The 15,319-nt window shown below is 49.0% G+C and overlaps 1 protein-coding gene across 18 annotated transcripts in view; it reads left to right on the top strand.

The window, feature by feature from the left end:
- TANC2 (tetratricopeptide repeat, ankyrin repeat and coiled-coil containing 2) overlaps positions 1-9,090 on the top strand; it is a 354,211-nt gene extending 345,121 nt beyond the window's left edge. For all 18 annotated transcript variants that reach the window (XM_045814340.2, XM_045814338.2, XM_045814336.2 and 15 more), the window contains 3 exons: positions 1,615-1,761; positions 4,161-4,261; positions 5,882-9,090. In XM_045814340.2, the coding sequence (XP_045670296.1) occupies positions 1,615-1,761; positions 4,161-4,261; positions 5,882-7,832 (2,199 nt within the window). In that variant the 3' untranslated portion in view covers positions 7,833-9,090. The remainder of the gene's footprint in view (positions 1-1,614; positions 1,762-4,160; positions 4,262-5,881) is intronic.
- The last annotated feature ends 6,229 nt before the right edge of the window (positions 9,091-15,319 follow it).

Genomic DNA, 15,319 nt, shown 5'->3' with positions numbered 1-15,319 from the left:
GACAACAAAAAAAGTATGGAGTCTTTTTGTAGTCACAGTTCAAGCTGAAGGTTCCAATACCCTGACACAGACTTTCTCCCATAGCCTATAGGAAATCCCCAAAGAACATTACATGACAGGGGACCTGGCTGGCTCAGTCAGAAGAGCCTGTGACTCTGGATCTCAGGGTTGTGAGTTTGAGCCCCATTTTGGGTGTAGAGATTACTTAAATTAAAAAAGAAGAAGAAGAAGATTGCATGTCACAGTTATTTGGTTATGTTAAGATTAGCAGCATCTTCTTCTCCTAAAGGTAAATGTAAATCCAACCTCACTGAGCTATCAGGCCCAAAGATGGGAAATGATTATGAAGCACATTATTTCCACCTCCCACCCACCCCTGTGTAAGGAATGTTTTGAGTTCCTGGGAGAAGAGTTGTATTTCCTGAGGACTCTCCACATTGAAAGTCATGATAATCTAGGAATCTTGGGCTTCTAGGAAACTTGAGTCCTGACCTATCCAGGATTTCACATGACTTCCAAGAAGGGCCTCATTAACTCTAGGTGTCCTATTTATGGACTTGGGGATAGCATTGCTCTCAAGAATCTAAGCCCTGGTTATAATATAACCTCTCATATTCCAAGACAAGGAGTCCTACCTCCTAACGAGAACAGGCAGAGCTACTACTGCTCCCACCCAGAATTCTACCTTGGTAGACTCCAGATCTCTCCTTAATGAAAAGTGCTGAAGAGAAAATGAAAAGATCGGGATCCCTGCTGGAGTTACAGCTCTATAGAAGGAATGCAGCAGATGAAGATCAGCTGAGTGAATGGGAGATGCCTCCTGCATCATTCTGAGCTCAGCTGATAGATTTTCATTTATTTTATTTTATTTTTATTTATTTATGTGTATATATGTATGTATGTATTTATTAGCTGATAGATTTTCAGATACAAAATGTAAGGAAAATTCAAAGTCCCTGTTGCCAGGTCCCTTAGTTGGTCATAGATTTACTTCATCTTGGAAATCATCCCCCCTACACAGTTGGATCACAAAGTCGAAACTTCTCTACTACCACCCTACCCCAAGCCTTTTCTAAAAACAGGAGAACACTGACATACTATTTTATGCACTGAGATTGGGGAAGCAACGGCTAGACCGTTTTAGCTCCCACCTCCTTTGTGAGGAAGAGAATGACTTCTTCTAGAGGACTGGCAAGGAGGAGCATCAAACAGGAAGAGTTTTCCAGGCAAGCCAAAAGTAAAGAAGTAGTAATAACTCTGGAGTGGTTGGGCCTAGGAAATGATATGTGTCCCAGGGAGATCAGGTCAAGAAAAAGCTCCTTTGAAGTGAGCAAGATCAGTCTCCTGGGAATCCAGTTGGGAAGCTGGGGGTTCTGGTTGGTTCCCTGGCTTGTGTCTTAGGTATCCCCTTCAACCTTGCCTTTCCTGCCAGGTGAGTTTCCTATTGAAAAGACTGGACCCTCTGCTCTCACCACCGAGGCCAGACCTACTCCCCAGGCTGGTGTTTGGGAGGGCTAACATAATAATCACTGCAGAGAGGAGGGGAGTGGGGCCAGACCTCCTCGGCTACTCAGCAGACCAACTGTGTGTTCTGCCATCTTGTACTCCCATTAGAAAGGTAAAGTAAAGGAGGCTGCCCAGCGCTACCAGTACGCCCTGAAGAAATTCCCTCGAGAAGGGTTTGGTGAGGACTTGAAAACCTTCCGGGAACTAAAGGTGTCTCTCCTCCTCAACCTCTCTCGATGTCGCAGGAAAATGAACGTAAGTCCCTCTCCTCCCAGCTGCTTTCTACAGCCCTGGAAGCTGACAGTCCACATCACTCCCTGGCTCTTACCAGGCCCCTGAAATCGTTCTCTGCCCCATTTGGAACTTGGTTGTCCTTCACAGAGCACTGACATTTGCAATTTGAAAGAAATCAAGTCTAAGTACAATCCGTATCTTAAACTGTAAAAAAGTTAATGCTGTGGGCATTTTTGGAGCTTTCTGAATTTTTAGTTCCCACTGAAAGTGATTGGAATACCATCATCATCGCCTCCTACCCCCAAGTCAGTTTTCTGGTCTTTGGGAAAATGTGAGAGCAGTGGTCACTAGAATTCCAGCTGCAATTAGATATGAATTGCAGTCACTCCCTTCCTTTCTAGTAGACCCCTAGTCACGTAAGGAAGGTCTGGAAAGAGGACTCAGGACCATGGACCTTAAGGTTTATTTCGAAGGCTAATCTTGAACTTTTCACTCCTTTCCTCATCTTTTTACGCCAGCATGCCATGCCCCTTCTTGTCGCAGAGGGAAACGTAGAACTCTTCCTAGTCCTCTGTTACCCCCCTAGTAGTCCTTGGTCCTTCTTGCCTGCTGTGCAGAAACAGTCTTTGTTGCCCTCAGCCACTGCTCCCGTGACACGCAGATGCTCCCAGGCCAAGAATCTTCTCTCAGAGACTGAGAATAGCAGAGATCGTGTCAGGAACCTCTGCTAACCCCCCGCCTGAGGTCTCACAGTTCCTCGGGAGCTAAAAATAATCCACCCCAAAAAAGAATGCTGATGAGTAGAGAGCTCAGCTGTGCAGAAGGGAGATTTCAGCTGCAGGGGCAAGAGGTCTGCTGTCAGTTCCAGAGAGGTGGTTTGTGTGTATGACCTTCGTATCCTCCATCTAAACCCTGCCAATGAGAAGAGCCCTGATGTCCCAGAGAACACAGTTACGGCCCGAAGAGGCAGAGCTGCCCCACAGTGCTGAGGAGAGTATAGACAGGGTAGCGGTTCCTGTGGGAAGGGGACACCCCAGGGGAAGGCAGTGAGGCTCTTCTGTGAAGCAGAACCAGACCAGCAGTGCCCAGGGCACTGCCAGTGAGAATGAGACAGAACTCAGGAGCCGCTGCCAGCCTGCCGCCTTCTCTCTGCCTGAACAAACAATCTCCTTCTTAAAAGCATTCTAATCATGGCAGAAAGGATGATTGTCCAAAAGAAAAAGAAAAAATTAAAAGATAAGATTGGAAACAGAGTAGTGATAGATGACTCCCATAAGATGGAATGCTCCCTCTCTAGCTCCACCCTTGCTCACAGTTACCAGTCAGCTCCCATGACCACCTGTGCAAGGCGCCTGAGGTCTGCTTCAGCCCGAGATGGCCCCTTACTTCTTGTTCATTTCCAGCCATGCCTCAGCCCTTTGTTCTGCCTCTGGAATCACGCGAATCACGCGTGTCACCAGAGGTTTCTGTGCCATCCTGAGGCTTGACATTGAAAGAAGAGAAAGAACTCTCCTTTTAGCTTAGTATGGAAGGGTATCTTCAAAACTATGGCTTTGTTCCTCAGGTCCCTGTTCCCAGGGTTCTCAGATGAGGACAGATGAGACGCTCCTCCAGGGAGCCTCAGTAATAAAGAGATGAGGTGACAGCATAAACCCTAGTCACAGCCAGGGCCCTCTCTCATTTTATTTTTGTTGTTTTAAATGCTTACTAAGTGAGGAACCAGTTAAGAGAAGGAAAGGCCATTTACTAAGCATCTGCTATGTGCCAGAAACGGCATTCGGGGCTTTCAAGTGTGTCATCACACATCATCCCACCTGCAAAGTAGATGTGGGTGAGAAAACACAGCACCCCCTCTGAGGGGTTATGGGGTCAACCAGAGGACTGAACCCAAGTCTGCCTGGCTCCCCAACCCTGTCTAGTCTCCATGGTCAGTGCAGCTCTCCTTTCCACAGACCTCATCCTCCTGGACCTCACTCACCCCTTAGGAAGCGGAGGCATAGTGGGTGCTACAGGAAGCTGGGGAGTAGGGTAAGGCCCCGTGTGAGGTAGAGTCTGTGTCTGCCTCATACACGCGTGTGGAACAAGGCCTCAGGTTTCCAACTTCAGGAGCTTCGTTGGGTTAACATTTGGCTTCTGGGCTAGAAGGAACTTCATTAGAAAAGCAGAAGGAAGGCACATTAGAAGTATTTTAATGCTTCTGGGCAGATAAATTCCCAGGAGCTGTTGCAGGGCCATACAGGGCAAAGGCAGAAGGAACTTGCAGTCTGGGCCACATGGCTAGAGCCATGCCAGGCATGTTGAGAATCCCAGGTGTTCATCCATAAATGTCAAAGAAATGTACATATATTCTGTTTTATTCCCAAATTGTCTATTTTTCATATCTCTTCAATGACTCATTTGCACACCTATTGTAATGACAGGATTTTGGAATGGCGGAGGAATTTGCTACTAAGGCCCTGGAGCTGAAACCGAAATCTTATGAAGCTTACTATGCAAGAGCAAGGGCAAAACGCAGCAGCAGGTGAGGAGAGAGAGAGAGGGTGACGAGCAAGAGGTCTCTCTTCCGAAAATCTGGCCAAGGCAATGTAGGCCATCCTGGGGCATATGTACCCAAATGTGTCTATCCCTGAGGACTTTCAGGACATGCTTTGGGGATGGCTCCCATTGCACAGAACTCCGCTTGAGACTGGCAAATCTTCAGGGCTATGGAGATCTAGAACATTTTACTTTGGGAGGAAAATGCCTTTGCATTGCTGGAGAATGGCACCTTCTTCCAGAAGCCTCTGCCATCTCTCAATCACTTTTTAACCCCTAGAGCAGACAGCATAAAGAGATGCTGGTGACTTAAGAAGAGGTCACTTAAGCAAAACATCCTTCCTGGCCCTTTTAGAAGGAAAAGTAGGATGGGTGGCTTATACCGCAGGCTCCTCTTTTCCTTTAGGCATTTGAGGAGTCCCTGGATTATTTAGTCTTCCTTCTGAGCTCTCCTCAAGTCTGGTGGCATCAAACCTCCTCCTCACCTTAGTCACCACCACCACACCACACCCTCATGGAGACAGGAGGTCCTTGCTGCCAGGATTGAGGGGGCCCAAGAGAAACTCCGAAACTCCATCCCTCTTGTCCATCTGCTGTGGCTTGGCCAAATGGGCAGGAAAGGCTCTGGAAAGACCTAGAACCTGCCATCACTGATCTCTGGATAACTTGTCACTGTCCTTGATGCCTCCTGCTCAGTGCCCCACCCTTCTCCCAAACTCTTCCCGGGGGAAGAACTGCTTCAGTTTCACTATTGTGGCCGGGGGGGAATATGGTCCTGAAAAAACAAACCCAGGTTAAGTCTAGTGAGGTCGGTGGCAATAATATTAGTCTTAACTAGCTGGGGTAACAAAGTCCTTACAGAAGCTTGACTCTCAAATTCTCTTTTTCCCCAGAGAATTCCTTCCCCACAGGGCCAGTTGCCCCTTTCCTGGGCGATATTAATAGAGAGGATGGGACTATCTCTGAGAGTTCATGTCCTCATCTGTAAATCAGAATCTGAGTTGCCTAGTCAGTGAGCCTAATACCTGCCCAGCTCTGATGTAGGAGAACAGAGGAGCGACAGTGCTGTGGGGTGAGGGGGAGAAAAGGGCAGAAAACGGTCTTCTTGCCTAGGACGGAACAGGCCTGAAATTTGGAGCCAAAATATTGAGAATATAAAGAAAATTTATGCTGGATCAGCAAGAATTTTAAATATCGTAGTTACTGTTTTGTTCCTAAGCTAATTGACAGTGACCCTGTAAATGACAACCCCACCCAACCCTCATACTGCCTGGTGTGCATTTGGGCACTAAGAGAATCTTCCTGAAGGGCCTGGCTGGACTGACAAAATGGGGCCATTTCTCTGCTAATACCAGAGAGGCCAAAAGGAAGATGGAGGCTAAACAGGCTAAAGAAGCATTCTGGACTCTTCCAGAATGACAGCCTACCTGTTTCCTTCCTTACAAATCAATCGAAACCACCACCGCCCCCCCCCCGCCCCCCCCGCCCCCGACTCCCCCAGACGCTACCCCCCAGGTCTCTGAAATAGTGACCTTGTCCTCAGCTCTTGGTGATCCCTGTTGATTCAGAATAACTCCAGTTCCTGTGTTTACATTTTGTCAAGCAGACAGTTTGCAGCAGCCTTAGAGGATCTGAACGAGGCCATCCAGCTCTGTCCGAACAACCGTGAGATCCAGAGGCTCCTGCTGCGCGTGGAGGAGGAGTGCCGCCAGATGCAGCCGCCGCCCCCGCCGCCGCAGCCGCCGCAGCCGCCGCTCCCGGAGGAGACGGAGCCCGAGCCGCAGCACGAAGACATATACTCTGTACAGGATATATTCGAGGAGGAGTACCTGGAACAGGATGTTGAAAACGTGTCCATCGGCCTCCAGACCGAGGCTCGGCCCAGTCAGGGGCTGCCGATCATCCAGAGCCCGCCCTCGTCTCCGGCCCATCGGGACTCCGCCTACATCTCCAGCTCGCCCCTTGGCTCGCATCAGGTTTTTGACTTCCGTTCCAGTAGTTCCGTAGGTTCTCCCACCAGACAGGGCTATCAGTCCACCTCACCCGCTCTTTCTCCAACTCACCAGAACTCTCATTACAGGCCTAGTCCACCACATACTTCCCCAGCCCACCAGAGCGGCTCTTACCGCTTTAGCCCCCCTCCCGTGGGAGGACAGGGCAAGGAATACCCAAGCCCTCCCCCGTCCCCGCTCCGTAGAGGCCCTCAGTATCGGGCCAGCCCTCCAGCGGAGAGCATGAGTGTCTATAGATCCCAGTCTGGCTCACCCGTGCGTTATCAGCAAGAAACAAACGTTAGTCAGCTTCCTGGCAGACCAAAATCTCCATTATCCAAAATGGCCCAGCGGCCCTACCAGATGCCTCAGCTTCCTGTGGCAGTTCCCCAGCAAGGCCTCAGGCTACAGCCTGCCAAGGCCCAGATTGTGAGAAGCAACCAGCCCAGCTCAGCGGTTCATTCAAGCACTGTCCTGTCCACGGGGGCCTATGGCCAGGTAGCCCACTCAATGGCTAGTAAATACCAGTCTTCACAAGGAGACATGGGAGTAAGTCAGAGCCGGTTGGTTTATCAAGGGTCAATTGGGGGGATCGTAGGGGATGGGAGACCTGTGCAGCATGTCCAGGCTAGCCTGAGTGCGGGTGCCATCTGTCAGCATGGAGGGTTGACCAAAGAAGACCTTCCACAGCGACCTTCCTCAGCATATCGAGGTGGTATGAGATACAGCCAGACACCACAGATTGGGCGTAGCCAGTCCGCATCCTACTACCCAGTCTGTCACTCAAAACTAGACCTGGAGCGTTCCTCCAGCCAGCTAGGTTCCCCTGATGTGTCGCATTTAATCAGAAGACCTATTAGCGTCAACCCAAATGAAATCAAACCCCACCCACCAACTCCCAGGCCGCTGCTGCACTCCCAGAGCGTAGGCCTCCGCTTCTCTCCATCTAGCAATAGTATCTCTTCAGCCTCCAGCCTCACTCCTACCTTCCGGCCATCTTCCTCGATTCAACAAATGGAGATCCCTCTAAAACCGGCATATGATAGGTCATGTGACGAGCTGTCACCAGTGTCTCCCACTCAGGGAGGTTACCCCAGCGAGCCCACCCGATCCAGGACCACACCATTCATGGGGATCATAGATAAAACAGCCCGGACTCAACAGTACCCTCACCTTCACCAGCAGAATCGGACCTGGGCCGTGTCATCCGTGGATACCGTCCTCAGTCCCACGTCTCCAGGCAACCTGCCTCAGCCTGAGTCCTTCAGTCCACCATCATCCATCAGCAACATTGCCTTTTATAACAAAACCAACAATGCACAGAATGGCCATTTGCTGGAGGACGATTATTACAGCCCCCATGGGATGCTGGCTAACGGGTCCCGCGGAGACCTCTTGGAGAGAGTCGGCCAGGCCTCCTCATATCCCGATGTGAAGGTGGCCCGGACCCTCCCTGTGGCTCAGGCATACCAGGACAACCTGTACAGGCAGTTGTCCCGGGACTCTCGACAAGGGCAGACATCCCCTATCAAACCAAAGAGACCATTTGTGGAGTCTAATGTTTAAAAGACGTTTGTTGGAGTGAGACCCATATGTTTTCACTGCACATTTTCAGGCTTGGTTTCCACATTTGAGGTAGTTCTCTGGCTTAATTTCTCATGTAGTTTCTGTGTGGTGTTCAGAGGTGGCAGCCCACGTGCTGGAGTTCTTTGCATGCAGCCGACTGGGAAGCTGGCCTCCAGTGAGCCAGGACTTGAGTTTCTCTCGTCTGTGCCCCAGCCACATGCTCTCTCCCTCTCTTCCGACACCAACGAGCAGATTGTTGTGCCGCGTGCTTTAACCCAGGGAGATCAGACACACTGGTCAGCTTTTTCCAGGAGACAATCGCTTTCACTGATGTTCTTGTTGTGTGAATGTCTTTCTCCTTTTTTACAAAAATAAGGTGTTCTCGTTTGTTTTCTTCTAGGAACTTTAGAAAGAGTATGACGCCCCTTTGCCTTTGCATTCTTATCCAGTGTTATCCAAATAGCCAATCCCAGTGCATTCTTGTGCCATGGTCTCCCCTGGACTGCCAGCTCTCTGCAGTCATCAGGTCTAGAATGTTCATTTAGGTTATTGCTGGTCTTCCTACGGGGGCAAAAGGATCAAGGAGAAAGAGAAGAAACAGGTCTATTAAATTGGAAGGAAAAAAACAATATAATTATTTGAAATGTCACTATATTGATTTTCCAAGAAGCGTTGTATGAATATTTGGAAAACAACCAGCCCTTTAAATATTTCACTCAGCCAAGGAAATCGGATGAGAATCATGGGTATTTTTAAATAATCCACTGAGAGGTATTCTTTAGGTTTTTAGCCAACAGTTAACTTTTAAAATCTGATTTTTCCATGGGTTGTGGGGAGCAATACATAAATATATAGAAAGAGAGAGGACGAAAGACTGTTCTGGATTCCCAGTGAAAGGCTAGAGAAAATCTTTGTCTTGAGAGTCTACTCTTTGGGTCCTGAGATATCACTGAGCATCATACTCCACAGAAGCAAACTCTTGCCGAGGTTTGACTGGTACATGAATCCTGTTAGTTGGGTCTTCACCCAGAGCCAGATTGTGTTCTACCGGCCCTCCTTTTTTCAACCCACATGGTGTAGTGAAGAAATTGGTTCTCTGAGAAGCAAGTTAAATTCTCTCGGGACCGTTAAGACTTTATTCCTGAAGTTTGCACCCAGGGCCATTGCACCCTGCGCCAGACATGGTCTGATTCCGTTTCGAGATCTATAGTTCCATTACCTATTACTCTAGGAATTGTTTCTTCTTTTCTTTTTTCAAGGTAGGAGTGTTTGGGGAGCAATCTTTGAAAACCAGACACGGCAAAGTGTTTCAGGGAAAAGACAGACCCTTTTCAGCCCTGGGTGGGGGCTCATGAGACAGACAGCAGGTCTTCTGATCCAGTTAGCCTCCACACTTCTTCTGTGTCTTGTGGTCGTTTGCTGACCTGTCCTTTGCGTGACTGAGGCCAGCACGAGATGGACAGCAAGAACACTGAAACCAAAGCCTTAGCACAGGCCTGGTACTGACTGCACATCAGTTCTGAAAACTTAAGAAACTGAGCAAAAGAGAATCTGTTCTCTATTATTAGGAATCATTCTCTTGTTAGTAAAGGGCTATTGGAAGGGCAGTTTCCTGAATAAAAATCCAGATGTGACCAGACCTGTTTGTAATAGTAAGTGTCCTCTGAAAGCATCATAAGACATGGGGAGCATGAAGCTGAGATCAGAAACATTTCTCTACTAATTTAGATTCTGCCAAATAGACGGACCCCTCTGCCCCCAAGCCTGAAACAGGCCAGGACTTGTCTCCATGCTAGAAGCAGACAGCTGGGCCTGCTCAAGACCCAGACTCTTCCCACTGTCTCTGATGCCTAGGGACTGTCTCCTGCTAGCTAGCCCAGGCTGGGCACCGGCGTCTCGTCCCTTCCCTTCTCCCTCTCTTTCTCTCACCGAGAAGATGAAATGTCCAGCTGTAGCACCAGCCTACAGCCAGGAGCCTGGCTTCCGCTTTGTCCAGGGCTCAGCCCTCCGGGGCCCTTTGCATCTCCTCCCTTCCTAAGCCCCTCTCACTGAGGAGCTGCTGCTACATTCTCAACAATTTTTGCATCTGTCAGAAAAGTGTCCCTGCTTATTTGGAACGTCGCGCGTGCGACCCGCGCTCAGCTCTCTCAGTGAGCGAGCGGGTTCTGCATGTCCCAAGCATGCCCCTGATGCCGCTTGTCCCCAGGGTCTCTCTCGGTTTTCCTGGACAAACAGGAGATTTAGGGTCTATGCCTTATTGGGCAAAACACTTAAAGCAGTCAAAATGCAACTCTTTGTTAGCCATTGTAAGAGGGAGTGAATATCACTACTGGGCGCTGGTTGAGTTTGACTGGAAAATGCCAACTGGACCTTCCTGGGGGCAGGAGAGCGTTTTTCCTTGCAGGCAGACTGCCCGTGCCCTGTCGGGCTACTTCACTGCCAGGGGCTGATCTTAGTACCGAATCTCCGAGATGGCCCCGCCCCCGGCGACACTGAATCAATGTCTGGCTTCCAGTGGGGGAAGTTTTTCAGATGAACCTGGTAAGTTCCACTCACCCAATTCACATCACTCTGAAATGGAGACAGTGGTAACCTCAGCCTCTAGGTTTCTCGCCAAATTGTACGTTTCATTCACCCAAAATTCTTGCACTAATGGGTTCCCATCACATCATGTCTATAAATGGGTGCACTTTACTGTTTGAATTTGTAACTCTGATAAATACTGGATATTTAAGTGTGCGTAATGTCTTCATTAGAAAATAGCAAAACCGCTCTTGTCTTTTAGTGTATCTTTCAAGGAAAAAAAAAGGAAAAAAGAAAGAAATCAAGCAGTGGATCACAACATTTATAGCACAAGAAATAACTGTTGTATATAAGCATCAAAAAGATTAAGAATTTTTAAATACGAAAAATATTTGCAGTGATTTTAAAGTGCTTTTCCAGCAATTTTCTTAGGGACTCCTGAGACATGGTTACTTTATTTACTGGATCAGTAAGGCACACAATTAACAATTAACAATTAAAAATTAATGTTTATTTACAAAGTAAAGGGAAAACCTGTGTAACATGAGAATTTGGCACGGACAAAATGGAGACCATTTTGTATCTGCTGTTGTATCTCGTCCGGGTTGCAGACGTGCACTATTAAAGCCCCAGGTTAATAGAGCACAAACCCTTCTTGTTCCTCTCCCATGTGCCCCTCTTTCTAGATGTGTCTAACTTAAACTCGAAGGCTCAGGAAAATTCCACTAATTAGAATCATGTACAGTACCCCAGGTTGTTGTCCAGAGATACAAGTTTGCTAATTTAGTTAAGCCTGGATTATTAAACACTTTTCCTAAATTATTGTAAACAGAACAGCCTAGAGAAAGGTATTCTCGGTCCTTATATTGTATAGTAGTTTATGAACCCCTCTCTAAATATTGGTATTTTTATATTCCAGAGATGTACCCAATAGAAAATTTAACCAGTATCTAATTTAATATCCATAAGTATTTTCCTTAGATTTTAGTCCTACACAGTGGGTTATGTGGACGTCACCTTGCTTCAACCATACTCTACCACTAGGTGTCACTGTGGCTCTGCACCAGGCTTGTCTGGTGGCAAAGAATGGCAGCACGTCCCCCTGGAGGAGCCGCTTCCAGGGCAGTAGGCAGGCCCAGAGGGTTCAGGAAGAAGGGGATAGAGGCCTGCAGAGGGGTCTTCACGTACCTGTGCCCATTGTGGCAAGATAAGCTCTTTGAACACTACCCGCTTTGGACCTTCAGCCAGGCAGAGGCCGGGAGAATGTTGACTAGAACTCCCTTGCTCTGGTGGATGGGTGGGTATGAGGAAGCCTCCTTTACTCCCCATGAGCGTCCCTCTCAGTTCCTCTTGGCCTCCAACTTTTATAACTCCAGAGATGTCACAGTTGGCTGGTTTGATTCAAAAATCGTTATTTTTCTACTGCAGAAATGCCTTGGACAAAACCAGTTGCTCACTGAATCTTTGCCACAAAATGGAACAGGCTCCCCCTGGGGCGGAGGGGGGGGCAGGATGTTCCCCCCTCCCTGTCCCGGCCTCTCCCACCTGTCTGTCTGTGCTTGGGCTGCCCACTTCTCAAGAAGCCACCTTGCAAAGGCAGCCTGCTGCTGCTTCCACACCAAGGCCCGTGGTGCCCCGTCGCGTGCACGTCGGGAGGTGTGGCTTTTTCTCCTTTTCCTCTAGGAATTCCAGACTGACCATCTGCCATGACTAACAACAAAGAACAAAGGGCTTAGGGGTAAGAGCTACCTACAAAGACGTGTCATGGAAACCTTCACCATGCAATGCCTTGAACTCAGCTCTGGCTGCTCCCCAGAAAAGGTGGCTGGCTGGGGGCCTGGACACAAGCACAATGGGGACGGTAGAGCCACTGTGCAGAGCTGCTTGAATAATCACTGGGTCTTCATCAACTCCGTTTCTAACAGACCACTCAAGGGCTGAAGTGTTGGTAACCTGCATTTCGGTGTCCAATGCCTCACAGCTGCTGAGCCACCCTGAGATGCTTGTGGCCACATGATGGCCACGGTCAGAGCTTTGAAAGTCAGTACCAAATGAATGCGTCATTGGACACCAAAAATCAAGTGTTACTTTCATGTTTCCTCCCCCACGTCATCTCACTTCTTCCTGCTGACTCTGATGATCTCCACTAAGCCAACCTGCCAGGTTTTAGCTGAACGCATATAGATGCAGGCCAGCATCACTCGTTTTTCAGACAGACCTACTCTGTGGAAAGGAAGGAGCCTAGCTGCTTTGTTTCTGTAGCACTTAATGGCTGGATTTTTCTTTTGCCTAATCACCAACCAGAACACCTGGCTAGGGGGACTCCACTCCATCCCTTCAGTCCCTAGGACCAGACCGACCGTTAATTCTGGAAATTCAGTACTTGAATGTACCTGCCTTATTGTGTACCAGCTTACTGGAAAAAAGAGTTAGAAATGCTGGCTCCAGATCTCTCCTTCATTCACAGGTTATTTTCCAAATCCTGTAAGTTACACTTCCTGTTCCAGTTTGGTTTTGGGGTTTTTTTGTTTGTTTTGTTTTGTTTTTTTCTCTTTGGCTGATTCCTGCTGACTGGGGCCAGTTCCTCATCAGGCTCAAGGCAGGTGCCGTCCTCAGGCGTGGCCTCCTTTCCATTTAGCGCAGCATCTCCGTCTCTGTTCTGTCTCCTCCAAATCCAAGATGATTTTAATTAGTACAGACATGTACAGTCTACAATTAAAGAGTGATTTGTACTAATATGATTTTGATTCCTCCTCCTCTTTGCTGTCCTTTCAAGACACTTGCTGGAAAAAGCTTTAATGCACTTAGTTTTCCTTTAGGTTTTCTATGACTCAGATGTAAAGGACTTTCTCTGTACAGTATATTATCCAATGCATGTTTGTTCTCTCTCCCGATATATTGAACACCACACAGTTGTGAACCCGTGCAGTGGGGATGCCCCACACCCCACAGAGGCACCTAGCCCTGTGTATAAGGAAAGACATTTCCCTTTGCTGTGCTTGCTTGAGCAGTTGTATTGTCTGTACACGTGAGCTGTGTGAGATCGATGTGAAAAGTGAAATGAATGCATTTTCCTGCCCATGTGTACAGATCGCCATCCGTACAATGAACTGTATGTATGAAAGCAAATGTACTTATTTATAAAGGGTAACACTTGGAAAAACACGGTGTTGTGGTGCTTTCTCCTTCCGGTACAGCGCCCCTCCGGGGAGTGGACTCGAGCTCGCCCTCCCCGAGGCCCCTGCAGTGCTGAGGAGGGACCTCACTGAGGTCTCCCCCAGGGACCCCTTCCGCAGGTTAAGGCTGAGGCCAAATTCCTGGTGATTCGGCTGGTCTCTTGCGGGACATGCACAGTCCCCCCTTCAGGCTTGTTTTCATTCAGTGAGGTGACTGAGCACCCCCTCGGAGTTGGGGCAGCACGGTAGGCACTAGAGAGAGCTGTGGCTAAGAAAAGACAGTTCTGTGGCATGTCAGCGAAGGCTTGCAGGACCCACTGAGAGAAGCAGGCTTTTTCCTCAGTGAGTTTCTCTCCCGCCAAACCAAGGGAGCACTGAGCTCTTGTCTCATTTTCGTAGCTGAGGCTGCAGGCCCGAGGCAGGGGACAGCCCTAGCTAGAGTTCCCCAAGTGAACTTGGTCAGAGCTGGAAGGCCACTGCTTCCAGCAGCTTTACCGTCTCTTCAGAAATCTGACCAGAATTTCCCATCCTCACCTGCTAGAGCGCTCGGGCAGCTGCATCATAAGCGGAGAAGCTGCGGGTTTCCTGAAACCGGCTTGAGAGCCTCGATACCTTTTCTTAAAAAGTGGCCAGCACGAGTCCTGCAGGCTTTCTTGCCTCGCTGGTCCCTGTCTACTGCAGGGACAAGCAAGGAAGGAGACTGCTTCCTCTACACACCACGTTGTGAACAAACATCCCTGTTGTGTAACTGCATCCATTTCCCCCAAACAGCCAAAGCCGGGGAAGCAGGAGAACAGCAGCCTGGACGCCAGTTACCTTCAACAGGAGAGGAGAGGACTCTGGAAGAAACCACCTGCTCGGTCTGAAAAGTCGGAGCTCTCAAGGGGTTCCAAACCCAGTCAGGTGAGGGACATCCTGAGAAGGTGAAGGACAGGAGAGCTACCCCCTTTGTGTCTGGCATCATTTGAGTGTTTGCAAACACAGAGACCCTTGATGCAGAGGCGAGCACAGAGGTCGGAGGGGAGATGGGCTACTCACGGGGCCAGGAGCCTCTGCCCTCACACTGAGAGCCAGCCGTGACCTTGACTGAGCCATCAGCTCAGACACGTATCAGGCCGTGTGCTTTTGCACATTTTTAAGCAAATGAAGCTTCACAAAAAAAGCGTCAATTCAGGAGAAAGACTCTACAGATGGAGAAAGCAAAGGCCTCTCAAGAGTATGGAGAAGAAGGGAATGTCAGGAAGGAGTCATGTTACCCGAGGATTACGTATCAGAGGATTTGCTGTAGGGTCCCTATAGTGTTTTCAGTGATGGTGCTTTTCTGGAACGTACAAAGCGGCCCGTGTGAGAGCCCACCCGACTTCACCATAAACGCCCCTCCTGTCTGAGCCTCAGGAATTGCTCTCAAGGGGAATCTCCGTGGGTCAAGCTTTGCTCCTCCTCTTCAGGAACAAAGAGACATAGTTTCAAAAGGTAAAAAGTGACTACTGGGGAGAACTTGCCAAGGCCCTTATCCGGCTCCACCCTCCAGGCCACTCTCTCTGGGCGGAGGAAAGGGTTTCTCTAACCTCGAGGAAGAGCCTCCTCAGGGGTCCAGAGACTGAGCAGCCCCTGGGCCCCCTCTGAGCCTGCGGCAGGACAGATAGCGCTCATCACTTTACCTTCTGAGCCCGGCCGGGGGATGTCCCATTTCTGTCAAGCCCAGTAGAATGAACCTTACGCATCTGACTCTGCTAGAAGCACCGGCCCCTTCTGTCGCCACAGTAAAGGAAGCTAACAGGCCAGAGA

The sequence above is a fragment of the Ursus americanus genome, chromosome 23 (genome assembly GCF_024610735.1).
Source record: "Ursus americanus isolate L20-20 chromosome 23, mUrsAme1.1.p, whole genome shotgun sequence".
NCBI classification, from domain to species: domain Eukaryota; kingdom Metazoa; phylum Chordata; class Mammalia; order Carnivora; family Ursidae; genus Ursus; species Ursus americanus.
This window is presented reverse-complemented; position numbering and strand designations above follow the sequence as displayed.